The sequence below is a fragment of the Camelina sativa genome, chromosome 9 (assembly GCF_030686135.1).
Source record: "Camelina sativa cultivar CO46 ecotype springtype chromosome 9, ASM3068613v1".
NCBI lineage: Eukaryota > Viridiplantae > Streptophyta > Magnoliopsida > Brassicales > Brassicaceae > Camelina > Camelina sativa.
Genome location: NC_141888.1, coordinates 20720072 through 20747225, shown reverse-complemented (window position 1 = coordinate 20747225; position 27154 = coordinate 20720072). Strand labels below are relative to the sequence as shown.

Below are 27154 nucleotides of genomic sequence, written 5' to 3'. Positions count from 1 at the left end.
CCTCGTTCTTATCAAAAAGACCTGTAATCCGATTGCGGGCTCGTCTCTGCTTAGTCAGGGCATGAAAAATACTTAGAATTCTGATCCCCCATCTGCATCCATTTATTACGACTCTTCAAATACCAATATACCTATTCATCCTTATAGGCTTCCCACAATCGGGCATTTAAATTGGAGATTACCGAAAGTGGAGTTGCATCATCGGCCTGAGCAACAGTCAGCTGGCTCTTTAAAGCCTCAATTGTGTCCCTACCAAAAGGAACTTGCTCCTTACGCCACCGAGAAATAGCCCGTCGACAATTAACAATTTTGTCTAAAAAAGTGGGTGAGCTCTGAGGATGTCCCCCATCCCAACCCGCCGCGATCGCCTCCATCAATCCATCCTTCCCAATCCACCGGCGATCAAACATAAAACGTCGCTTTCCCCGCGGCCTTTTTTCCCCTATATTAATCACAATGGGCTTGTGATCAGAGGCAATCATAGGTAAATATTCTAGAACCGTATCTGCGTACAATTCATGCCAATCTTCATTACTAAGGGCTCTATCCAACCAACACTGAATAGGTTTTTTGTCCCGCCAATCTCGCCAAGATAAACAATCTCCTAGATAGGAAAATTCCAAAAAACCACAATCTTGAATCATCCCATTAAAAGGAAGAACGAATAGGCATGACGAAGCTTGCCTCCTCTTTTCTCATGATTACCCGTTAGCTCATTGAAATCACCTACAGCAAACCATGGTGATGACCGAGACACACCAATACGCAATAACCGCTCCCATACCATGTCACGGTTCTTGGGTACTGGGTCACCATAAACGAACGTTAAATAGATGACCCGTCCTTTATAAACCGCTTCAATATCAATTAACCGATTAGACTCAAATAAAATAGAGATATTAAAATCCTCTTGATTGTTAAAAAGTGCCAAACTTCCACTAGAACCAATAGGGTCAACTGTAGTTAAATTTTTGTAGCCAAAATGCCCTACATATTTTTCCAAAACAATACGAGGTTATTTTGTTTCCATCAAAAATAAAAAAATCAGGTCAATGTTTATGCCATAAATCCCACAGATTACCAATGGTTGCCTTATTACCTAGGTCTTGACATGTCCAACTAATAATATTCATTAATTAAAAATCAAAATTGTGTGGTTAAGACACATAAGGCTACCCGCCCAAACCACGGACGAGTAATCAGAGTAAAGGACTCAGAACAAAACCGAGAGTAACCAATAGAAACCGATGGGTGGAAAAAAGCCCAAAGCCCACAACACCAACTTGGTCCAAATGTAAATCCCCAATACCGAGCAGCAATCGATTGCCTAAAGACCTGCTGTATATATTTGCAAGAACATAGACACCACACATGGTGGATATACTCATCTAGTTTGGTTATAAATCTTGATTCCTGACTCATATGGAGCTATTTTTTAATACTATGATTGATGTTTAACATTTTTTATTTATCAGTACGTACTGACATATAGTTTAATTAGTTTTTGCAACATGCGTGTGTATATCTCGTTGACTTAATTATCCATAGCTGTATTTCTCTGGTACTACATATATGCAATTTGCACGTACGTACAAACGTAAACATAACTACACCAAACCTTAATGATATAGGAAGTGGGTGCAACTAGGACTTTTCTATCAGGTCATTACATATTGTTTTGTGGTTATGTACTGAAGACACTAGTTTTATTAATTCTCTTAGCATACGTGTTTGGTTTCATTATACTTTAGATGGTATATCTCAAATCATGAATTGAACCAGTTGTGTTCTCAATTAAAAGACGTTTTTTTTTGTCAACAAAGACGTTGTTTTTCTAATGAGGGTTGTAATTGTAATGAAAAGAAAAAATTGTAAATCAAATAGGTCCCATTTATAAAAAGGGTATAAACCTAGGTGAACAAGCCTTTAATTAAAATTTTAACAAAAAAAAGAGAAGCAAAGCGTTTATAATGGGAGGGGCGTTAAACCAAAATAGAAGAAACCCAAAGACTTTCACTTAAATCTGTTTGTAGATGCTCAAATCCACATGTGATTGCTGGTAACGTTGGGTGAGGTATGCTTTACATGTGATAGCTGGATATCTGTTCATTAAACACAATCGTTAACGTCTTTAAGAGACATTGATACATGTCCAAGGTCCCAATGTAACAAAATAAAGATATAAAGCCTTACTTAGGAGGCTTGTTTTCGGATTGGCAGGTAGGAAGGCACTCTACTAGACAGTCGTGACTCGGTTCTACAAAGAATGGAATCTATAACAAGATCACATTGAAAAGATGTCCAGTGTTATATAGTATCTCGAACTCATTTGTGAACATGTTCAACAATATGGGTATTAGTAAGAGACTTACGGAATATCTTTCCTGACCATTCCCAAGTACCCGATGCAATGTTGATCTGTATATATGTATGTGAGAAAAATGTCAGCTATATAGAAAACTTGCCAAAATCACAACGCAGAGGGTTAAACAAATCGATATTACTTAAAAATGCCGTTGCTCCAACGCTCAAGCAAGTCACCAAGATTCACAATATATGCTCTGAAGAGGTAAACATATATAAAAACAGAATTTTATCATAAGAGTTGATGTTTAATATTTTTTCATGGATCCAAAAACGTTAAATTATATTCTCACTATACCCTTTAATAGATGGTACATATTCCCACTTCCTAGGCTTCGCTTCCTTATCCTTGCATATCTGCGGTCATACATTAGTAATTTCTCATTACCAAACCTGGTCACATCTTAAGTTATAGGACTAGCGAAATTGTGTAATACCTGGAGCCCCATGACACTATCAGTTCCTAAGAGAGTCATCATTCCGAAATCAGAATGTGCCCCGCATCCAAATATTCCTTTGGAGGGATCCGACACCCCTAAAAGATAGCAGAAAGAAGGAATACAATTATACTACTTGGGATCAGCAGATCATGGACATGCAAAGCATAATCAAGAAAATACATCACCTTCGTAGTGCACTAATCGCATAACTGCGATGGGATTTCCCAGTATTTCCGGTTTATCAAAATAATCCGCTTCCAAGTCTAGCGCCAATGCCAATAATTTAGCAATAGTCTTACATACCCTCCTGACCATGTGGAAGGCTCATCATAAGTATACAATTTGGAAATTTTTCTCTGAATCTTTTCACAGAAAAAAAATGTACGGTCTTATATAGTAAAAAACATACTCACTAATGTTGTCTAGTAGAGTCAAGAATTTAATCTTGCCTAAAAAGTTATTTTGTGTCAAACTGGAATATTTTCACTAATTATTTTAAGAAATGAAACATGAGACTTCAGACTTACAATGCTTCTTGATGATATTTTTCCATGGTCGATCGCCATCCTGGCAAAACATCTGCCAAAAAAATAAAAGTGTATTAAAAAAAATTAAAAAAAGCTAACTAGAATATATGGAGAAAAAAATAACTAACCAGAGTCAGGCCATAGGTTGGGGCTATAGAATGGTGTATCCCCATGTGGATCATCTTTGAAATCCTCGATTCCAATGAAAAAACTTTCTTTGTAATCCCCTGAATACCATCATTAGGTACGTCAAGATTGAGATAACCATCAACAACAAATTTTTGATCAAGCAAGTAAAAGATGGCCATACAAACCATCGACTTGATTCTCAGGATCTAAGATTTGATCAAGGACAGGTGAATAGCCTCGATGTTTTTCGTTCCTCAAGACTTTCATCTTCTCCTCCAAAGGAAGAGCAAAGAACTTCTTGCTCTGCTCGAAAGCCTCGTCCCTTAACTCCTCACTTATACCATGATTTGTGACATAGAAAAATCCACAGTCTAGACATGCCTTCAATAAGTATAACCCACGGGTCAAAGTTTTTGACATATGTAAGGGTCATTGTAATCATCTTTAACTTTGAGCCTAAAAAAAAAAAAAAAATCTAGACAGACCTGTTTAAGCGAAGCCGCTGATTGATGAAGATTAGTGTTGGCGAGATCTATGCAAGTAAGGGATGAAACTTTGATGGTCGAAGCTTCCTCCTGAGTTTTATTCTCCATCTCTCTCACTCTCTATGTTAATTCTTTGAGGATAAGAAGAAGAATGGCCTTTTTCAAGATCCACTTCCATGTACTGAGAAATGTGGCCAAATATTACGCAAAGAGCCAAAAACGCTTGTCACCTCCACATTTAAAATTTCAACTTGACAATATATAAAATCTTGGGATAATCGCCACACCAACCACATCTTTTGAAAATAATAGTTATAGTTTGTTTTTTTTAAGGTTATCTATTATTACTCAAGAACTAAAGAGAAATAATAGAGAGGACTCCTTTTTTATCTCCACCTTCTCTCTAAAAACTTAAACCTAGTTTTGAGCCGTCACTTCTCCGGTTGCCCTCCCGGCACCGGAGAGGGCTTTTGTTCCCCTCTTTTCTTAGCTGCTTCTACTGTCATCGTCACCCTCTGTGAGGTGGTCCTTCGTCTCTGATTTGGTTCTCTTGTTGGTGGTTTCCGGCGATGTCTAGGCGCGTGAAGCGGAGTCTTCTTTGGGAGGTGTCTGCTAGTGAAGCCTCGACGGACTTGCTTGAGGACGGCAGCGTTTGTTCGTGGCTGGATTTGGCAGATCTGGGTGGAAGACTTTGTGTGTTGGGACTCGCCGAAGGGTTTGTTGGCTTTGGTGAGAAGTGAGAGCCGCGGCTTCTCTTCGGTGAACTCCGGTGGTCAGATCTGGTGTTTCTCTCACTGGATCTTGACTTCTCTCCGTCCAGTCGAGGCGTTACTTCTCAGTTGGGGTTGGCTTCTTTGACAGGTAAGTTTGGGCGGTTCTTCATTGTGGGTCTTGGATCTACAAGGGGAAGGCAGTGGTGGGTGGTTTGCATCTCCGGCAACAGAGGCGTGGTTTGTCTTCCTCTGATGCAACTGGGTTTGGATGGTCGGGAAGCTTCTAGATCAAGCCGCGTTTGGTCGCGGTGGAGCTTTTCCCTTGGTTCACCCATCCGCCAGAAGCTGCGGTTGCGGCGGAAGTCGGAGGAGGGCAGGAGGGTATTGTTGCATTGTTGCGGTGGTTAACCTAGATGTTTGACATCCTTAGGGGCTATCATGGGATCCGGTTTATGGAAGATGGATTGAGCCATCATCCTCTATAAATCGCCATGACTTTGTGTCCACCAGACCGGATTGAAGCAAACCTACCTGGAGGTTGCGGTGGTTGCCGGAGCTGGAAGAGGCGTGTTAGATCTGAGTGAGCGGGTTGCTAGGCACGGGACCTGTCTTCGCGGAGCCTGTCATTGGTGGTTTGAACTTGTTGGAGGATCTGTAGCGGGTCAAGCAGTACACCGGAGAAGAACCTGAGACAGAGTTTGGTTGCGGATGTCAAGGGTTTCGATTTGGTGTATCCGCCGCAAAGCCGTGGATCCTGCAACCACCGGCGTTCCTGTTCAAGCTTCTGTTTCAGGTCATTCAGCAGGATCCGATCGTTTTTCCGGCGAAGGCATCGACCGCCGTTTTCTCCTTTTTGTAACTGCTGGACCTTTGTAATTAGTTCCAAGGCCGAGCCCATTAGTGGTAGGCCCATTATCATTACTAATATTAATAGAAAAGTTTTTCCAAAAAAAAAAAAAAAAAAAGAGAAATAATACTTGAATACATCTATATACTTATCTAAGCAACCCTTTAAACAAATAACCTTACTCCAAGTAAATATTACACAAAATGCCACTGTATTTTTATACAAAATATAATAACAGAATCTTAATATTAATATTAATTTGTTGTAACCTGAAAATGATTATCCAAAAAATAGTAATTATTAATTTATTAGATTACAAAAAACCATTAATAAAATAATTTCAAAAATTATTAAATAAAATAATAATAAAATTATTTCGAAATTATGTAATAAAATAATTGAACAGATTCTATTTATTGTTTCAGAAATCTTACAAAACAATAACAAACTATTTAGAAAATTATAAAACTTAAATTTATTTATAAAACTAAGATTAAATATTTACATATCTAAATCATTTAATAATAACAAATATATATTAAAGTTAGGATACAACATTGTTTATATTTTTAAAATATATCTATATACTTATTTAAGTTATGTTGTTAAAAATTTAACCAGTTCTGATGTGACATATTACGAAAATGCTATTATATTTTAATTATTCTAATAACTAACAAAAGAAAAGTTTAGATTTGTTTACAAAATAATAAATTTCTATTTATTGTTTCATAAATCTTAGGAAATAATAACAAACTATTTAATTGGCTAAAACTTAATTGTTTATACACAATATTCACTATATAAACAATACTAAGTGTATAATATTGATAATATACATAAATTAATTGTAATTTTCACCTATAAAATTAATATACAACATATTATACCAATAACTTCAATTTGTAAATTTGGTATATTAAAATCTCTAAAAACGATCACATCAATTTGTAATACCAAATCACGGGTCAATACATGTTTTGTTGGATTTTTTTTGGCTTTACCGAATGTATAATTAACGAATTTGATATTGCACCAAATCAAAATAGTAGTACCAACTACGGGTCGAAATCAGAGTATGACCTTAAGTAAATTAAATATATGATTTTATAAAATGTATAGAATTAATAAATTTTCTACTATTATTTTGTAACAAACAAATCCAAATTTACATAAATATTTCCTCACGCTGGTAACATTATTCTACAAAATATTAACGTGTATTTATGAGTCGGGTAATGAGACGGGTAACGAGACGGTCAAAAATTAAATTAATATCCAATACTCGATCATTATTTATGGATAATATAATTATTATACCCTTCACTCGACCCTAAACCTGCGGATACCTTTTTTCGGGACGGATACAAACCGAAAAACGGGTCCAATACGGGTATCGGTAGTAGTTTCCATGCCTACCTATTAGTAGTTTAATATGAATCAAAATTCACAATATAATACTATATTATATAACATGTAAATAAATGATACAACATAAACATAATATTAACAAATAACAAAATAAAATAAAAATTCTCCGTGCTACCAACGCGGGTTATTGTCTAGTGATTGATTAAAACAGTTCAATTGTTTTGGTCATGAATCATGATCATAGTACAGTCACATACTCACATATAACATTGACTGAAAATATCTCATTTGCACTCCAAATTTTAAGTAGAATATGTACGCATTTAGTAAATCTTCGAATATGATTGAAACTCCAAATTTTTAATTGATGTAATTAAAATGTTACTGAATCTCATTTGCAACAACATTCGAAATCAGTATTTCTCGGATAGATTTATTCAAACACGATCCTTGGCTGTAAAAGTTGAAGTAGAAAAGCTTCTTGAAACAGATTGTAACTTCTTGGCAAAAAAAAGATCGTTAATTTCTGAACAAGAAACTAAAACTGTGAGTTGAAAATCCAAAAAAATAATTCACTAGATTCAAAAGGAATTTCTAACTGGTTGATAAAGATGCGTCCCCAAAATTTTGGGGATATTTAAAAAAATATATACTGTACAAAAGAATATATATAATCCTAATTAATAGAAAACTCATGAGGGGCTTAAACCCCTACAACCCTAAAATATTGGCCTCTATATATATGGGAAGAATCTTCATAGACATTTTGCAACATACTGTATCTATGGATGACCTAAAACCCTCACAGTTCCACATGCACAGGCTTTACTTCAAGGGTTTGGTGAGCGAGGAAACGACAAGATTCGGAGTTGCAATTTGCGGCCAAGAAGATAATCTCTTGTTTCATAACAAGGGTTCACGTCATCATGACTCCGCCGTAACAGTTTTGGAGGCTGAGCTTACTGCGTTGAAGCGAGGGCTAACCGAAGCTTTGGGTTTGGGGATCAATCATATATCATTCTACTGTGATCATGATCATATTTTCGAATTGGTAAGTTTTCCTTTGACTAATAAGGTTCAGATGCTTAATGAAATAGGTGATCTTTACTTTACTTGTCTTGGAAGCTAACGTGTACAGATCTTTGATCAAAGTTCTTTATTCTTAAGATTCGATTATATATTTTAAAGAGACAATAGACTGTGACTTATATTTTTTTTGTCATACTATATATTAATTTCAATAACACAACGTGTTATTGTTTCATTACATGTATATCGTTCCTTGAATGTATGTAGGTCTTGGGGATATCGAAGCCTGAGCAAGATAACATTGCCATTCTTTTGGATGATGTGAAATGTATCAGACAACAAATGACGTCTAGCATCCCTGTTCTAATGACTAGAAATCAAGCTAAGTTTGCTTATAAGCTTACAATGGAAACAGTAGTTTCTGAAATCAGCATACGTAATATGCCTCCTCTTCAGAAGAAGACTTGTTGTATCTGTTACAATGATTTTGAAGCTGAGCATATGTTTTCTGTTGCTTTATGCGGTCATGATGAATTCTGTGTGGAATGCATGAAACGACATATAGAAGTGAGGCTACTCGAGGGAAGTGTACCAAGGTGTCCAAATTATCAATGCAAGTCTAATCTAACTCTTACAAGCTGTGCAAATCTTTTGATGCCTAAACTAAGAGAGATGTGGGAACGAATGAACAAAGAGGAACAGGTTCCTGTGGCAGACAGAGTTTATTGACCAAACTTTAATGTCGAAAACGGGAGATGAAACTATAAGATGCTGTTTTGAATGCGGTGAACCCTTTTGCGTCAACTGCAAAGTCGCGTGGCATAGTAACTTGTCGTGCGACGATTACAAGAGATTGGGTCCAAATCCTACAGAAGATGATATAAAGCTCAAAGCTCTAGCAAATCAGAATATGTGGCGTCAATGTGGAAATTGCAACCACATGATTGAATTTTCTCATGGTTGCATTCTAGAAATCAAGAACAAAGCTAAACACAATCTCAAACAAATCACCTTTATTTATTTAGGAAAAATATCTCAAAAACCTAAAGTTCTCACAATCTCTCAATTCATCACAATAGGAAGTCACACCTTGACAACTCTATTTATAAGGAACTCTCAATACAATTTTCCTAATCTCTCTAGGAATATAGTTTCTTTATTTCTCATAACTTCCTAAACTCTTATTTCCAAATCTCTTTAGACTTGCTTGTGCTTCAAGCTTATCTCAACATTCTCCTCCTTAAGCTTGAAACACTTCTCTAAGTCTTTAACTCCAATGAACTCTCTCATCTCTTTGAACTTCATTTTTCCCAACGCCTTAGTGAGAATATCCGCCTTTTGTTCTATCCCCGGTACATGCTCAACTTCAACTAGTTCAGTCTCCACACACTCTCTAATGAAATGGAACCGCCTTTGAATGTGGTTGCTTCTCCCATGGAAGACAGGATTTTTTGTGAGAGCTATTGCAGACTTGTTATCAATACGAATAATGGCTCTCTCAGCTTCGACTCCTGTAATCTCACTAAGTAAATCTTGCAACCAAATTGCTTTTTTGGTCGCCTCAGTTCCGGCCATAATTTCAGCTTCACACGATGACATAGCCACAACATCTTGCTTTTGTGAGCACCATGAAATAGGACCTTCTCCTAGGTAGAAAATGTGACCTATTGTACTTCTCCCATCATCTGGATCAATGCTAAGGCTACTATCACTATATCCAATAAGCCTTGGTATTCTCGAGCTTCTTCTAAACACTAAGCCAAGGTTTGTTGTTCCTTTAAGATACCTTAAACACTGTCTTATTGCCGCACCATGTGAGACCCTGGGACTGTGTATATACCTGCTCAAGACACCCACACAGTAAGATAAATCTGGTCTTGTGTGAGTTAAATACCGAAGACAACCAATTTTTTTCCGAAAATCAGTGGTGTTAATCTCCTTTTCATCCTCTGCCTTTGACAACGTGAGTCCAAACTCCATAGGTATATACTCAAGATTGCAGTCCACCATTCTTGTTCTTCTAATATTTTTTGAGCATATCTCCGTTGGCTTAGAACAATTCCAGACTCATGTTGAATAACCTCTATTCCAAGATAGTAAGTCAACAAGCCTAGGTCACTCATTTCAAATTTTTCAGCCATCTCCTCCTTAAATTTGTAAATGATTTGCTTATCTGTCCCTGTGACAAATAAGTCATCTACATAAACAGCAATAACCAAGACTGGTCCTCTCTCTGTTTTGCGATAGACAGTTGGTTCCTTGGAGCACTTTTTAAACTGCAGCTCCTCAAGAATCCGATTCAATTTGTTGTTCCATGCCCTTGGAGCTTGTCGCAGACCGTACAATGCTTTATTCAACCTATAAACCTTGTCCTCACACCCTTTCTTCTCGAAGCCCTCTGGTTATGTGACAAAAACTATCTCATTTAGTTCTCCGTGTAGAAACGCTGTCTTAACATCTAAATGATGAATCTCCCACCCGTTTGATGCTGCGATGTTAATGAGAAGCCTTATGGTTTCAATGCGTGCAACAGGAGCAAAGACTTCTTCGAAATAAATTCCGTATTGTTGCACGTATCCCTTAGCAACAAGTCGGGCTTTGTACTTGTTAATGCTGCCATCGGAGTTTCTTTTCAGTTTAAAAACCCATTTAAGTCCAATTGGCTTCACACCAAGAGGTAGGTCAACTAGATCCCAAGTATTTAGCCTTTCGATTGAACTAATTTCTTCAGTGCAAGCACTAATCCACTTATCCGATCTTCTTGCTTCCATAAAACTTCTTGGCTCATTATTAAGACACAACAGAAGCGTTCTCCTTCTTCTTCAGCGAGTAGAACATAGTCCATGAGGTATTTAGGCGTATTACTCTGTCTTTGACTTCTACGAACTTCTACTCTGTTTTCTGCAGTCTCTCTGTTTTTTGCACTCTCACTGTTTTCTGCAATCTCGTGCTCAATGATTTCAGGTGTGTGTCCATTACTCTCTGTTTCTTCTCTTTCTCCACCGTCAGTGTTGTTGTTCAATTCTGGTTCATTACTCACACTTTCTTGCTGAAACGTTAAGCCATGATTCCCAAACTCACCAAGAGTAATATTAAAGCTTCCATCACCGTCTCTCGTTGTGTCATTTTGCCTCCAATTCCAGCCTTTACTCTCATCAAAAATCACATCACGGCTTACCACAACTCTTCTATTTTGTGGATCATATAGTCTATATGCCTTAGAACCTAGTTCTATCCCCAAGTGAACTAACAACCGAGATCGATCGTCTAGCTTCTTTAGCAAATGTTGATCAACTTTTGCATAACCTATACACCCAAATATTCGTAGATGATCGATACAGGGTTTCTGCTTCTTGTAGACTTCGTATGGTGTTTTATCTGTCAATGCCCTTGTAGTTATTCTATTAAGAAGATATGTGGTGTGTCTCACGGCTTCTCCCCACATATAATTTGGAACCTTCATATGTTTAAGAATACTTCTTGTCATCTCCATCATTGTTCTGTTCCTTCTTTCAACAACACCATTCTGTTGTGGTGTATATGGGGCAGTAAGATGTCTCTGAATCCCATAGCTTTCATAGTACTCATTAAATTCTTGTGAAACAAACTCACCTCCTCTGTCTGTCCTAAAAGTCTTGATCCGAGCTCCTGATACTTTCTCAACACGAAGTTTAAAGGTTTTAAACTTCTCCAATGCATAACTCTTTTCTTTCAACAATGTAGTCCACATATAACGCGAATGATCATCAATGAGAACGAAAATGAATCTATTTCCCGCAGCTGTACTTGGCGTTATAGGTCCACACAGATCTCCGTAGATCAGTTCTAGAGGTGAAGATGCTCTATATGTGGTGGCTTGTGGGAATATCTGTCTTGTCTGTTTTCCAAGTAGACAGGACCTGCAGATTTCTTTTTCGAACACTACGTGGGGAAGACCTTGAACAAGTTCTCTCTGCTTCATAGACTTGATGGTTTCGACATTTATATGACCAAAACGAGCGTGCCAGCGACTAGATTCACTTATGAAAGACAAGTTCAAATAAGCATTGTCGTGAAAATCTATACAAATCTTGTAAAGTCTGTTCTTCGATCTTGGAGCTTTAGCGAGTAGTTTTCCTTGAGCATATCTCATTGTTAAAAATCCTCCTCTTAACCTTATGTCACAACCTGCTTATGTCGCTTGTCCCAAACTAATAATGTTACTCTTTAAGTCTGGTATGTAATAAACATCTGTCATGACTCGTAGCTCTCCATTCATATCAACAAGTGAGATTGAACCTTTTCCCTTTATATCAACCCTTGAATCATCTCCAAACCTTACCTTCCCGGTAACAGACTCATCCATCTTCTCGAAGTATCTTTTATCACCAGTCATGTGGTTACTGGCACCATTGTCAAGATACCATATATTATCCTCTCTTGTGTTGGTTTCAAACTTACTTGGAATGCACCGTTTTTCATTAAGGAATACAACCTCATGCATCATAAGTTCATCAGCCTCCTGCGTATTAGTAGTATCTAGGACTTGAGCTTCTTGGAGTTTTAGTAAGCGGTCAGGAAAATCAAAGGCAAAGTGTCCTTGTTTGTCGCATCTGAAACAAGTGATGTGAGAAGCATCTCTTTGTCCATAACCACGTCCTCTTCCTCGGCCTCTAGGGAATCGACCTCCGCGTCCTCTTCCTCGATAATCGTTTGTAAACTCTCGGCTGTTCTGTGTCTCTGTATTAGTATACTTTGGTGTTTCCATGTTCGCATACATCAATTTAGATTGATCTTCTTGTGCTTCGACTGTACCAACAGAAATTCTCTCCTCATATGTTTTGAGTCGCCCTATAATGTCTTCAAAATAGGTGGTGTTTAGGTCTAACACCTGTTCTAAGGAAGCCACTATATGGATGAACTTCTTATGAGGAAGACAATTAAGAAACTTCTTAACCAACTTGGTTTCCTCAATAGATACTCCAAGAGAGGCGGATTTAGAAGCAATCTCCGACAACTTGCCTGCAAGCTAATCGATTCTCTCTGAATCTTTCATCTGAAGTCGTTCGAACTCGGCCATAAGTGTCTGAAGACGTGCTTCCTTCACACGTTCAGCTCCCACATGTCTTGATTTGATGGCATCCCAAATCTTTTTCGCTGTGTCTAAATCACCGATCTGCAGAACAAGACACTCAGGGATGGACTTGAACAAAAGAGCCATGGCCATATTATTCTTGTCTTTGTCTGCTGCTTCTGTTCCAGGTTCGATAGCTTTCCAAACCTTATGAACCTTTAGTGCAATCTTCATCTTTAACGCCCATACCGTGTAGTTTGCTGAATTGAGCATAGGACATTGAATGGACGTAGAACCGGTTCCTTCCTTTGGCTTAGAAGCAATGATAGCACCTTCGGACATCACTCCCAAGGATGTCGTAACGCTCTGATACCAAATCTAGAAATCAAGAACAAAGCTAAACACAATCTCAAACAAATCACCTTTATTTCTTTAGGAAAAATATCTCAAAAACCTAAAGTTCTCACAATCTCTCAATTCATCACAATAGGAAGTCACACCTTGACAACTCTATTTATAAGGAACTCTCAACACAATTTTCCTAATATCTCTAAGAATATAGTTTCCTTATTTCTCATAACTTCCTAAACTCTTATTTCCAAATCTCTTTAGACTTGCTTGTGCTTCAAGCTTATCTCAACATGCATCAGAATAACCTGCAGGTATCATCATGATGATCACATATTCTCTAGCTATTATTATTCATTTTAGAATCTGTTTATGTTTTCACCTAATTATATCATTATTGTACTGTTTATGGTTGATGGATACATAGATGTGGCTACAAATTTTGCTACATATGTGGAGCACAATGGAAGAAAGGAGGATGCCCCCATCGAGAAAGGATTGTTGCGGAGTCTGATCGTATATTTTTGGGCGTTTACCTAGGTGCAATTGTTTTTGTTTCCTTTTATTTTTATACCCAAGTATACAAGAGATAAAACATTACTAATTCTTTGATGTGGCTACAACAGTCGTTTTTTATTTTATGTGGAGGGTTTGTCAATTTTACGTTTCGTGGCTCATCTTCTCCATGTTGATTTGGATTATTAGTTTTATGTATGATATATTGATATTTTAATTACTAAAAGTTAGCGGATTAACACAAAAGAAAATTTCACAAACCACACCAATTTTTGTTTTTTCTTTCATGGTTTGACAAAGTTATTTTCACTTTTCACAGAATAGCCAAATAGTATTTTTTAGACAATAATGCCCTGTAACCAAACTATTTTAGTTTGGTTTCTCTTCCACCAAATGTAACAGATTTTTACTTAAACTAATTAATTTTACTAATATAGAAATAAATAAAAATAAAAAAAAATTGAAAAGAGAAGAAACGAAGAAGAAGTAGAGATGATTTGTGGTGAGAAAACTATTGTTCTTCTTTTTTATGGGAAAAAATAACTACATCTTATTTATGACGAGTAAGGTTATGATCAAAAGATTATAATTCATTCATGTTTAGAAATTTTCAATGTAATCAACTTAAATCAATCTTTTTTTTTTCAACCAAACATAAATTAAATTCAAATAAAACTCCAAGATTGGTTGCCCAAACCGAAAGGAAAGAGTTTACAAAGGAAATTTTTGAAAGTAAAGATCTTGAAGAACTCAAATCAATCTTTAAAAAAAAAACTTATGATTTTAAATTTTTTGAATTTAAAATATATTTATATATGTTAGATTTACAAAATTTATGTGTAAAAAATATTATAATGTACAAACACAAAAGATTATAAGAAAACTGTGAATGGTGGCTGCAAAATTTTAAGGTTGCAGAAGAGAAGATTCAGGTCGAAAATGATTGCAAAATTACAAAAAGTTCTTCATTAAATTTCTTCTATGTATGTGTATGCAATTTATGGTGTACGTAATATTGATGATATGTACGTCTATTAGATTATGTACTATTGTAGAAGTGGTGTACACAATATATAGTTGTACATTAGAAACATTTGGTTGATTTGACTAAAATTTCAAAGATATACCTTACAAAATTTATAAATATAAACCTGATATCAGAGGATAATGTTGTTGTACAATCTAAAGGTTGTCGGTTGGATTCTTCTTTAGACCATTATCTTCTACAAGAAGAAAACATTCTTCTTGTCTTGAATATATGTTGATATTTGTATAATTTATAAATGTATGTTTACAGGTCCTTGTAGTATTTACATGTTCACAACCAACATAAAACTTATATTTTAGTAATTATATACACATTACATATATTTTAGTTTTACAAGAGTTGTATATGATAACACGAGAATAACGTACATAAAGTATTAAATATTGGATAACCTTTATAACATTTCTAGTTTGTTTAAACATAAATTATTAAAGCAAAATATCTACGATTTTAAATATCTACTATTTTTAATTTTGAAAATGAAAGAGGATGTGATGGTGCATCTCTCACGTACATAATCACTCGTGCACGCACACGATTTGAATGTATATTGAACTCGTGTACGCACATGATCTCAATGTATATTGAACTCGTGTACGCACACGATCTCAATGTACATTGAACTCGTGTATGTATGTACGTAATTTATGGTATTATATGGCATTGTTTCCAGTTACGTAGATTATAAATAAGGTGCCAGAACGATAACAAACTCCAAGATGAACAAACCCGGTAAAAGAACCATCATATACAAAAAGTATGATTATGCAGAAGAAGATCATAACCATAGCAATAGAAAGTCATGAAGCGTCAGAATATGATTTCTACCTAGGCAAGTATTACGAATACTCCTATCACGATATTGAAACAAACCTACAACTGGGGTATGATTGTCGGTGAAAATGCAAGCATTTCTCTCATGCCAAATTGTATAAACCGTTGTTTGAGCCGCAATAAGCTTCAAGGGGGTTATTTTTGGTTCATTAGAAGGAGATGTCAGCCAAAGAAGGAACTGATCCTAAGTGTTGAAATCTATGTGAAAATGTAATTGTAATTTGTAATCGTAAGTGTAAGAATGAAAGAGAAAAAATGTATGTAAGATAGAAAAGTTTGACATAAAATCTGAATTTAGAATGTAAAATTGCACTTAGTGGCAGAGCCGGCGATGGACATTTATTGGCCGCAAGCCCAAGTAGACCTAAATTTTATAAAAACTTTTTTAAAATCGAATTTTTGAATTTAAAAAAAATGGAGGTGATGGGGTTCAAACCCTGGTCCAAGACATTAATAACCAACCACTTTTACCAACAGACCAAGAGAACTTCTCTGTAAAAGAGGCCGATTAATAAGTACATATTATCTGACGGCCGCAAGCACCAGCTTGCCCTGCTTGTAGTCCTGGCCGGCTCTGCTTAGTGGTATATGTTTAGTGTAAAATGTGGAGTATATCGTATACATGTATTTAGTATAGTGATGTAGGGTACATGTACAACCTTGTGTACTATTATATACACTTCCTCCTTATATATGTTTTTCTTTTTTGGTAGAAACACTCCATCCTTGTATTTTCATATATATATATATATATATATATATATAATCTTGTACACAAATTATTACCATGTACGTAAAAATTATTTCCATGTACGTACACATAAATATATAAATTATTTTAATATTTACGTACATAAAAGTATATAATTTATTACCATGTACGTACACATATCACATATAATTTATTACCATGTACGTACACATAACACATATGCACATGTTAATGTTAATCTCGAATCGTTTTTAACGGTACGATTTAAATTAAAAAAAAACAGTTAAGAAAATGGGTCTTAAAAGATAGAGAAAAATGAATTGTAATTAAAAGTATAAAAATAAAAAATAGCTATAACACTAGAAAGAAAAAAAATGTGAAAATAAAAGAGGATGAAGAAATAATAATAAATTTATAGTATCTAATATGTCATATTTTTTATTTATATTTTTTTGTAGCTGACTAAATAACCAACTACCCATATATATATATATATATATATATATAGATATATATATATTTTTTTGAAGTACATTTTGGTTTCTACCCTTTTATTTGTACTTATTTAAAAACTTATTTACAAAGTTAATCCCTAAAAAATTTCCAAAAATAGCATTACTTCAGATTTTGTTTCCTAAACATTTTACATTCCATTCCAACTAAAAAATATTACAGCAAAATCAATATTGAAACAGAAACTGTGATATATTTAACCACACCTTCTATTGAATTTTGAAGATATTCTATCTCTGACTCATTTGCAAACAAACAAAGCAACAATTTGATTCCCATTTAGTTTTCTAACACCTGTGAGCTTTGATTCTTAACATAAGAAGAACTTCGATTCACATTTATTTAAATATTATAACTAATATATATAAACTTAATAAAATTTTAAAATATGTAAAATATGTAAAATTAAAAAGTTTAAAATACTATATAATATGGTTATATAGTAGATGAGTTATAAAGAGGAGAAATTGAAATTAATAAAATATCATTAAATTTGTGCTAACACGGATTAAATCCTCATTTTATTAATTTTTAACACTATTAATATTAGAATATATAAAATTAAGTTAATTTAACTAAGATTGGGTAAAATAATTAAATCATTAGGAACAATGTGACTTAATTATAGTGTATAAATGACTTATTATGTATTTAGATCTTTTATTTTTTTGTTATAGTAATTAAAAATCAAAATAGAATCTTAAACACTAAACAATACAAACTAAATATACCAAACAATTGGTCATGAAATATATTACGAGTTAAAAAATTAATATAAACATTTAGCCGTACAAACTGCCGGAAAATTTAGTTATTTTTCTATTTACAAAACATCCAATATTAACAAATAAAATACAACATAAAATATATATAATAACAAAAATTATATTCACGCGGTGTACCGTGGGTTAAAATCTAGTAATTATTGTATAATCTAGTTTAGTTACATGGATATTTTGGTCTAAAATTACCTTGTGACTATTTTATGGAAGTTGTGTTTGACTTTGACCAAAGATGAATAAAAAACATGAACAGTTGTTATTTTATGAAATTTACCCTTAACACAATTGTAACATCCGCGAACCGAAATCCCGGTTTAGAGGATTACATTGGTCGATGCATATGGTGCATCGGTCGATGCAGGTTCAGTTTTCTGCTTTTTGACTTAAGTAACGCTACGTTTTGGGTTAGGAAACCTTTAAGTCGTGTTTTTGTCTCATTCGACGGATTTGGCCGTTTTTGAGAGGAAACAAAAGAGAGAAAAGTTCCCTAAGTGTTCTTGAGTGTTCTTGGTGATTTCTGGAGATTTGAGGCTGTTCCTGTAGAGATCTGTAGCTGGGATCGTTGTAGGAGCTTCCTAGGAACGTTTTTTTGCTTGTTTAAGGTTAAGAATCTTCTTGGCAAAGGTAGGTGCATGACCATGGCTTATCTAAGCTAGAGATCTCTCTGATTTGCTTGTTATCTGTTGTTAGGCTTGTTAGATTGTTACTTGGGATGTTAGGAAGCTTTCTTGTGGCTTGGGATCGAGTTTTGTGGATGTAGGAACGAAGATCCGGCGAAAAGCTTTGGGGAAAGCACGATGCTCGGCATTGCATCGGTCGATGCACTTTGTGTGTCGGTCGATGCAAGTGCGAGGACGGCGCGTAAAACCTAGGGTTTTCGTATTATGTCGAGAATGCATCGGTCGGTGCAGTGCGAGTGTCGATCGATGCAAGTGTTCGGTCGATGCAACCTTGTGTCGGTCGATGCATCCCCATCCGGTGTCGGTCGATGCATGTTGGTGTTGGTCGATGCAGAGTCCTAATTTGTTATTGTTGATTGTTGATTGTTGTTTGACGGTTAGAGATGTCTCTATTGCTTGTGTGTATAGCCCAGTAGATGGGAGGATTGCCTTACTAAGTGTTTATAAAATACTCATGCATTGCAATTTGTGTTTGTGGTGCAGGTAAAGGCAAAGTGTGATCGTGGAATCAAGGCAATGAAGAGGAGGATGTTCTAGGGACTCGCTTGGATGTTGTCTGGCATTGCTAAGTTGCTAGATTTGAGTCATTTGAAACATTGTTAGGTTGTTGGTTCTATGATTCTTGCTGTTTGGTATTTGGATATTGATTATGTTATAATATTGGTTATTTATTGATATTGGTATTGGTTATTTCTGCTGTTGAATGTGATTGTGGTTAGGAGTTTAGTGGGTATGGGACCACTAGTTGTAGTTTATTAATTATATTATATTTATTATTTATTAATTTTTTTTTAAAAAGTTGGGTCCTTTCAGTTTGGTATCAGAGCCCTTACGGTTCTAGGTTTGGGTTCACTAGGCTTTGTGCTGTAGATGTTTGGGATTTGCATGCGTTGATTGATTATGTGAGTTAGTCAATTGTGTGTGGCATGGAGTCCTAGAACATCCTCTTCGAGCCTACTTTGTGATTCCACGGTGAGTTTATGTTTCTGTGTTATAATAGAAATTGTTTGCTTAGTCTTCTGTTCATGGTAGTGCAGATGGCTAGAGATGGTGCTGATGATGGTCGTGGTCATGGACACGGACGTGGTTGTGGACGCGGACATGGTCGTGGTAGGGGCAAAAGCCCAGCAGTGAGTGAGACTGCGGACCAGAGTGTGACAGCTGAGGGTGTTGGCGAGTCGCAGGGTGTCCAGGAGGATTCCATGAGTGTGGCCGGAGGGGGCGGTGTTGATGCTCCAGTGGCCGGTGATGATAGGGTCCCGGGTGTAGGAGTCCCAGCGGGCGGAGTCCCTGGTGTTGAATTTTCAGCTATGCTAGCACAGTTGTTGGAGCGGTTGCCCGCAGTGGTACCGGCTCAGGCTCAGGTAGTGCCACAAGTGGTGGCGGAGGAGCGGCAGCCAGTGGCTGCGGATGCAGGAGCACATGGACGTTATTTGTCCATGCTCAAGGAGATGAAGAACATCGAGACTGCGCGGTTTTTGGGTGGTACAGATCCTACTACTGCAGATGCGTGGATGATGAGTGTGGAACGTAACTTCCATACTCTGAGATGTCCTGAGGAGTTTTGGGTGGACATAGGGCTTCATCATCTGGTTGGTGATGCTCAGGTGTGGTGGAGATGGCTGCTAGGAGAGTGCAGAGGGAGATGACTTGGGCTGACTTCGTCTTGGAGTTCAACCGCAAGTATTTTTCTAGAGAGGCATTGGACCGGTTGGAGGTGCAGTTCCTTCAGTTGTCTCAGGAGATGCGGTCAGTGCGGGAGCTGGACTTGGAGTTCAGTCAACTTCTGTGTTATGGGGGTCGGGCTATGAGGAGGCCCAGATCAGGAGGTTCATGAGGGCTCTTTGTGATAACTTGAGGGTCCATTGTAGAGGACGTAGTTATGTTACGCGTGCAGAGCTGGTTGAGCCTGCAGTAGAGATTGAGGAGGATATCCGGGCACAGTCAGTGACGGTTACCCCAGCAGCTCAGCCTAGTAAGGCTCAGCATCATGGAGGTTCTAGCAGGGGCGGCAAGCCTATGTATAGAACCAAGAGAAGGTGGGAGACTACGCAGACGTCGAGTGGTGCGAGTTACTTCAAATGTGGGAGCAAGGAGCACAAGTTTGCTAGCTGTCCCAAGAGGAGTGCTCTGACGGCAGGGGTTCGTGTATGCTATCATTGCAGGGAGGCAGGGCACATAAGGCCCTTGTGTCCCAAGTTGCAGCCGGCAGCAGTGGCAGCGTTGCAGCAGGTGCAGCCTGGAGGTCAGCAGGTGGCACGGATTGAGCAGGTGCCACGCCCTTACACGACTTTAGAGACTAGTGGAACCAGTGCCGGGGCGATCACAGGTATAATTTCTGGTACTTAAACTTTGTGAATTTCAGTAGGTTCAGATTTTATGTTTTCCTGTGATAAAGTGTCAGGTTCTCAACACATGAGGTTTGTGTAGGGACCTTGTTGGTGGGCGGGTTTAAGTCCCACGTTATGTTTGATTCTGGAGCTTCTCATAGCTTCATTACTCCGGAGTGTGCAGATAGCGCGAGAATCAGAGGGGATCCCGGGGAGCGTACAAGAGTTGTCAGAGTTGTGAGAGGCAAGTTCCTGAGAGTTATTGGACAAGTTAGAGGAGTTGATATTCAGATCACAGGAGAGTTGTGGCCAGCGGATTTGCTTATCAGTCCAGTAGAGTTGTATGATGTTATTCTCGGGATGGATTGGTTGCATCGGCATATGATGCATGTGGATCGACTTCAGGGAGTCTCGTGATCTCGGCCATTCAGGCTGGGAAGATGATCGAGAAGGGCCGTGAGGCTTATCTGGTTACTATATCTATGCCAGAGTCAGTGGGAAAGTCTACGGTTAGCGGTATTCCGGTAGTGGAGGAGTTTGAGGATGTGTTTCAGTCATTGCAGGGATTACCACCATCTCGGTCGGATCCTTTTACTATTGAACTGGAACGAGGGACGACGCCTTTATCAAAGCTCCTTACAGAATGGCTCCAGAAGAGATGGCAGACCTGAAGAAGCAGCTAGAGGATTTGTTGAGTAAGGGATTCATACGTCCTAGTGTATCACCGTGGGGAGCGCCGGTGTTGTTTGTGAAGAAGAAGGATGGGAGTTTTCGGTTATGTATTGATTATCGGGGTTTGAACCGGGTTACTGTGAAGAACAAGTACCCTCTTCCTAGGATCGATGAGTTGTTGGATCAGTTGAGAGGTGCTACTTGGTTCTCCAAGGTAGATTTGGCGTTGGGTTATCATCAGATACCGATAGATGAGGCAGATGTGAGGAAGACGGCTTTCAGGACGAGGTATGAGCATTATGAGTTTGTGGTGATGCCTTTCGGGTTGACTAACGCGCCAGCAGCATTTATGAGATTGATGAACAGCGTGTTTCAGGAATTTCAGGACGTGTCTGTCATCATTTTCATCAACGATATCCTGGTATATTCTAAGAGTCCTGAGGAACATGGAGTGCATTTGAGGGCAGTTCTGGAGAAACTACGGAAGCAGAAGTTGTTTGCTAAGTTGAGCAAGTGCAGTTTTTGGCAGCGTGAGATGGGTTTTCTAGGTCACATTGTTTCTGCAGAGGGGGTTTCTGTAGATACGGAGAAGATTCAAGCTATCAGGGATTGGCCTAGATCGCAGAATGCTACAGAGATCAGGAGTTTCCATGGGTTGACAGGTTACTACAAGAGGTTTGTGCAGGGTTTTGCATTTAGAGCACGTCCTATGACTAAGTTGACAGGGAAGGCTGTCCCTTTTGTGTGGTCACAGGAGTGTGAGGAGGGCATTGAAAGCCTTAAGGAGATGTTGACTACTACGCTAGTGTTGGCTTTGTCTAAGCAGGGAGAACCCTATGTGGTTTATACAGATGCATCTAGAGTTGGTTTGGGGTGTGTGTTGATGCAGCATGGGAAGTTGATTCCCTATGCTTCGTGGCAGTTGCGGAAGCATGAGGGCAACTATCCTACTCATGATTTAGAGATGGCTGTTGTAGTTTTTGCCCTGAAGATTTGGAGATCTTATCTTTATGGTGCAAAGGTACAAGTGTTTACAGATCAAAAGAGTCTGAAGTACATATTCACTCAGCCTGAGCTGCATTTGAGACAGAGGCGGTGGATAGAGCTTGTGGCAGATTATGATTTGGAGATAGCTTATCACCATGGTAAGGCTAACACGGTTGCAGATGCTCTGAGTCGGAAGAGGGTAGCTTCAGCTCAGGAACAAGAGATGGAGTCTCTGGTGGGAGAGATCAGTGCTTTGAGGTTGTGTGTTGTTTCACAGGAACCGTTGGGTTTTGAAGCAGTTGATAGAGCAGATCTTCTGAGTAGGGTGCGGTTGGCTCAGGAGAAGGATTTGGGCTGGTGAATGTTTCTAAGGATGTTGATTCAGAGTATCAGGTCTCATATAATGGTACTATCTTGGTGCACGGTCGGGTTTGTGTGCCCAAGGATGAGGAGCTGAGGCAGGAGATCCTGAGAGAGGCTCATGCGAGCAGGTTTTCTATTCATCCAGGAGCGACTAAGATGTACCGGGATCTCAAGAGGTACTATCACTAGGTCGGGATGAAGAAGGATATAGCTAGTTGGGTCGCAAGGCGCGATGTGTGTCAGCTAGTGAAGGTTGAGCATCAGGTTCCTGGTGGGTTACTGAAGAGTCTTTCCATTCTTGAGTGGAAGTGGGATATGATCACTATGGATTTTGTGGTAGGATTTCCAGTGTCTCGGACTTTTGGTGCTATATGGGTCATTGTGGACCGGTTGACTAAGTCAACACATTTTCTGGCCATTAAGAAGACTGATGGAGCAGCGGTCTTGGCTAAGCAGTATGTGAGGCAGATAGTCAGATTGCATGGGGTGCCAGCGAGCATTGTGTCTGACAGGGATTCTAAGTTCACTTCAGTGTTCTAGAAGGCATTTCAGGCAGAGATGGGCACAAAGGTGCATATGAGTAAAACTTATCATCCCCAGACCGATGGACAGTTAGAGAGGACGATCCAGGCGCTGGGGGATTTTCTGAGGATGTGTGTGTTGGATTGGGGTGGCCATTGGGCAAATCACCTGAACATGGTAGAGTTTGCTTACAACAACAGCTATCAGGCGAGTATTAAGATGGCTCCTTATGAGGCTTTGTATGGGAGCCATGCCGTACACCGTTATGCTGAACTCATGTGGGGGAGAGGAGCATGCTCGGAGCAGATTTTGTTCAGGAGACCTCAGAGAAGATTCGGGTTCTCAAGCTGAATATGAAGGAGGCTCAGGACAGGCAGAGGTGTTATGCTGATAAGAGGAAGATAGATCTGTAGTTTCAGGTAGGAGACGGAGTGTACCTCAAGATGGCCTTATTGTGGAGTCCGAACAGGTCACTGACAGAGACTAAGTTGAGTCCGAGGTTTATGGGTCCGTTCAGAGTGATTGAGCGGGTGGGACCGGTAGCATATAGGTTGGAGTTGTCTGAGGTTATGCGTGCGTTCCACAAGGTTTTCCATGTTTCTATGTTGCGGAAGTGTCTCCGTGAGCATGATCAGTTGTTGGCTAAAATTCCTGAAGATCTTCAGCCTAACATGACTGTGGAGGCGAGACCAGTGAGGGTTCTCGGGAGGAGGATCAAGGAACTTTGGAAGAAGAAAATTCCTTTGATGAGAGTCCTTTGGGACTGTGATGGTGTTGAGGAGCAGACTTGGGAGTCTAAGGCAAGGATGAAGGCAAGGTTTAAGAAGTGGTATGAGAAGCAAGCCGCGACTTAAGCTTGTCTAGCCTGGTCCCATCTGTAATCCATCGCTGGAGCGAGAATGGAGTATTCCAGCCCATCTCTCTTGTTTACTTGGTCGCTTGGGGTGATTTGTTGTGCGATTCAGTAACAAGATGAGGTGGTACTCGGGGTACAAAGGTTTTTGAGGAAAGTTTTCTGAATTAGAAGTTTCCAAAAGTGGAAATTTTCCAAAGGTGGAAGTGCTAAATATGGAAAGTTTTATGTGAGTTAGAGTTTGTCTATTTTAGTGGCGGAGGGGCTTGTGTGGCCTTAGTGGCGGACTTTTGAGTCATTGTGCCCATGAGTGGCAGTCTTTTGAGATATTGTGTGGCCCTTGTGGTGGGCTGTTTAGCCAGATGTGTGGCCTTTGTGGCGGGCTGTTTAGCCAGATGTGTGGCCTTTGTGGCGGGCTGTTTAGCCAGATGTGTGGCCTTTGTGGCAGGCTGTTTAGCCAGAGTGCCTGTTTAGGCGATCCTTCGGGACAGATGGTCTTTGTGACGGTCCTTCGGGACAGATGGTCTTTGTAATGGTCCTGTTTAGGACAGATTGTTTGGTCTTTGTGACGGTCCTGTTTAGGACAGATTGTTTGTCTTTGTGACTGTAACGCCCGTGTCCCAAAGAAAAGTGGAAGAACCGATCAATTTATGTGAAATCATAAAATTGCCCGGTTTGGTTTAAATTCATCCGGTTTGTAACCAGTTTTGAGAAACCCTAAGTGATGTATTTATAATGATATGGACGCCTTTTCTCTCTATTTGGTCGTGGCTGTTATTCAATTCTTGTGTTGAGAGGAAGAAAGAGATAGAGAAAGAGGAGAGAGCTTGTTGTGGTGTGAAGGAGATTAAAGGAGAAGGAGCAGAATCGTTAGGGTTTGGGAAGATACAGTTTTGATATATCAAATAGTTGTCAAAGGTAACGAAATTTGGTATATTTATTTTCAAGCCTTTCATCGTCATTCTCCTTTTTACAGAAGTGGATTTGGATTTAAACTCGATGAGTTATTGGCAGTTTCAAGAGATACGTTTTCTCAGACGCGAATTAGGACCATCGGGGATTGTAACTGAGATCGTGGTCTCTTCTAGTGTCTGATCGGCACGAGATTTTGTGGAAAGCTTTGCGATATCTCGGACTAGCTTTTCACCGGAGGGATTTGATAGTTAACGGTTGGTTCTTATTTTAGGGTTTCGTCTTTAAGATTGTTATTTTATGATATTTCTGTCCAGTTTGCTTCAAGGTTGTTTTTGGTTGTGTTACTTGTTGTAGGACGTTTCTGGACTGTTTCAGACTCAAGGAGAATTTCTCCTGGTTGTATTTGTTGTTAGAATCAGCTTGATAAGGTGAGTTCGTGACCATGAGCTTATCTGAGCGATTGGGTTGTATGACTTGTTTTGTGTGATGATATGTAGGTGTGGTGAATGTGTTATTGGGTGACTTGTGCAATGACTGGTTGTTATGTTTTATTTGTGGTTGTACTCTCAATTTGCTTGTGTGTATAGCTTGTAGATGGGAGGATCGCCTCACTGAGTATTTCTGGTAATACTCACGCATCTCAATTGTTGTGTGTGGTGCAGGTAATGAATGTGTAGCGTGGAATCATGGCAATGAGGAGGAGGATGATCTAGGGTCTCGGTTTTGTGATGTTGGTTTTTAGTGTTTGTATTAATGGAACCTTGGATAGAGTTATGTTAGTTTGTTGGATAGAATGGTTAGGAATGTTACTGCATTGATGTTATGTTGGTTCTGTATTGTTGGTATGTTTCCGTTGTGCATGTTGGTTGTTGTTGGTTTATTGTTGAATTGTGGTGTGGTTGGTTTAATGAAGTAGTATGGGATGCTTAATTATATATTGTATTTATTTTTAAAGAAACTGGTCGGTTTGTTTCAGTGACGGTCCTGTTTAGGACAGATTGTTTGGTCCTTGCGACGTTCCTGTTTAGGACAGATTGTTTGGCCTTGATGGCGGTCCTGTTTAGGACATTGGTTTAGCCCTTGTGGCATGTATATGATCCTTGTGTGGTCATGAGGTATTCCAGTGAGGAGATATGTGGTTGGTAGGACATTGAGATGTTTTACGCGAGCCAAGGGAAGGAAACTTGGATAGGGATAGGACTCAGACATGTTCAGAATTGTTTGCTCGGGACTCTTGGGGGACTTTGGTTCTCCTAGTACTGCCATATTCTGAGACTTTGTGGCTTGGGAGTATGGTTGGTATATCGACTTCGGATGACAATCCGGGGGCGCGCTGTAGGGTGGCAACCCAAGAAACGAGTATTAGATTTTCCTTATATATTATGGCCTGCGGGCTTACGCCCGATGAGGAGCCAACATTATGGCATGCAGAATTAGGTCTGATGAGGAGCCAATAAAACTCAAGGTTTAGGCCTATGAGTAAAGGAAAGTCCAAAAGTCGAGAGCAAATAAATAGACACAGCCTCCAATGGAAGCTTTATGAATAGAGATGTAGCTGGAGGTTTGGAATTAGTAGAGAATCTTGCTCAGTGCAATGGAAATCATAGTGAGGAGTATGATAGAAGCTTAAGGGGAGGTGTTGATTCTGAGGATTGGCATAGAAAGGAACTACAAGCCTTGAATGAGAAGCTTGAGAAGCTAGATAAGCTCTTTCTACACAAAGGAGAGGACTCCCAGCAAAAGAAGGTACATGTTGTTTGTGAAGATGAGCAGTCTATGGTCCCAGTTTATCCTTCACAACAACCCCATCAAGCTCCTGCTCAAGATCATGAGATAAAGAATATGCTTCAGCAACTCCTACAAAGTCAAGCTAATGGAACCATGGAAACAAGTAAGAAGCTTACCGAGATGAATAACAAGGTGGACTGCACATACAATGACCTTAATATCAAGATTGAAGCTTTAACTTGCAGAATGTTTCTCCTAGAGAGCAAGAGTGAATCTTCTTCTTCTTCTAGACAACTCCATGGGACAGCAATTAACAATCTAAAGGAGTTTGCCACAGCCCAAGCTATCTCTCTCAAAGAAATATCTTCAAAACTCCCTGAGGACAGTGACAGC

At 38.6% G+C, this 27154-nt stretch overlaps 1 protein-coding gene and 1 pseudogene across 2 annotated transcripts; one reads left to right on the top strand and one right to left on the bottom strand.

The window, feature by feature from the left end:
- Positions 1-1869: 1869 nt before the first annotated feature.
- On the bottom strand, positions 1870-4261 carry LOC104711102 (kihadalactone A synthase LFS). 2 transcript variants are annotated; one of them, XM_010427776.3, is made up of 11 exons: positions 3946-4261; positions 3646-3841; positions 3460-3558; positions 3332-3383; positions 2990-3111; positions 2802-2899; positions 2663-2721; positions 2505-2561; positions 2373-2418; positions 2194-2273; positions 1870-2102 (listed from the first exon to the last, which is right to left on the bottom strand). In XM_010427776.3, exons 1-11 carry the CDS (start codon positions 4051-4053, stop codon positions 2018-2020), a joined length of 1002 nt encoding a protein of 333 aa, XP_010426078.1. In that variant the 5' UTR covers positions 4054-4261; the 3' UTR covers positions 1870-2017. The 2 variants fall into 2 exon arrangements, with proteins under 2 accessions (XP_010426078.1, XP_087322136.1); XM_087466010.1 differs by lacking the exon at positions 1870-2102 and having other exon boundaries at positions 2190-2273.
- A 3399-nt stretch (positions 4262-7660) lies between these two features.
- On the top strand, positions 7661-25555 carry LOC104715331 (E3 ubiquitin-protein ligase RSL1-like; annotated as a pseudogene).
- The last annotated feature ends 1599 nt before the right edge of the window (positions 25556-27154 follow it).

Coding starts and splice junctions, on each gene's coding strand:
- LOC104711102 (XM_010427776.3), bottom strand. CDS start 4,053: ATGGAGAATAAAACTCAGGAGGAAGCTTCGACCATCAAAGTTTCATCC. Junction 3,384..3,459: donor CAACCTATGGCCTGACTCTG/GTTAGTTATTTT, acceptor TTTTTTTGGCAG/ATGTTTTGCCAGGATGGCGA. Junction 2,274..2,372: donor ATGGTCAGGAAAGATATTCC/GTAAGTCTCTTA, acceptor ATCTTGTTATAG/ATTCCATTCTTTGTAGAACC.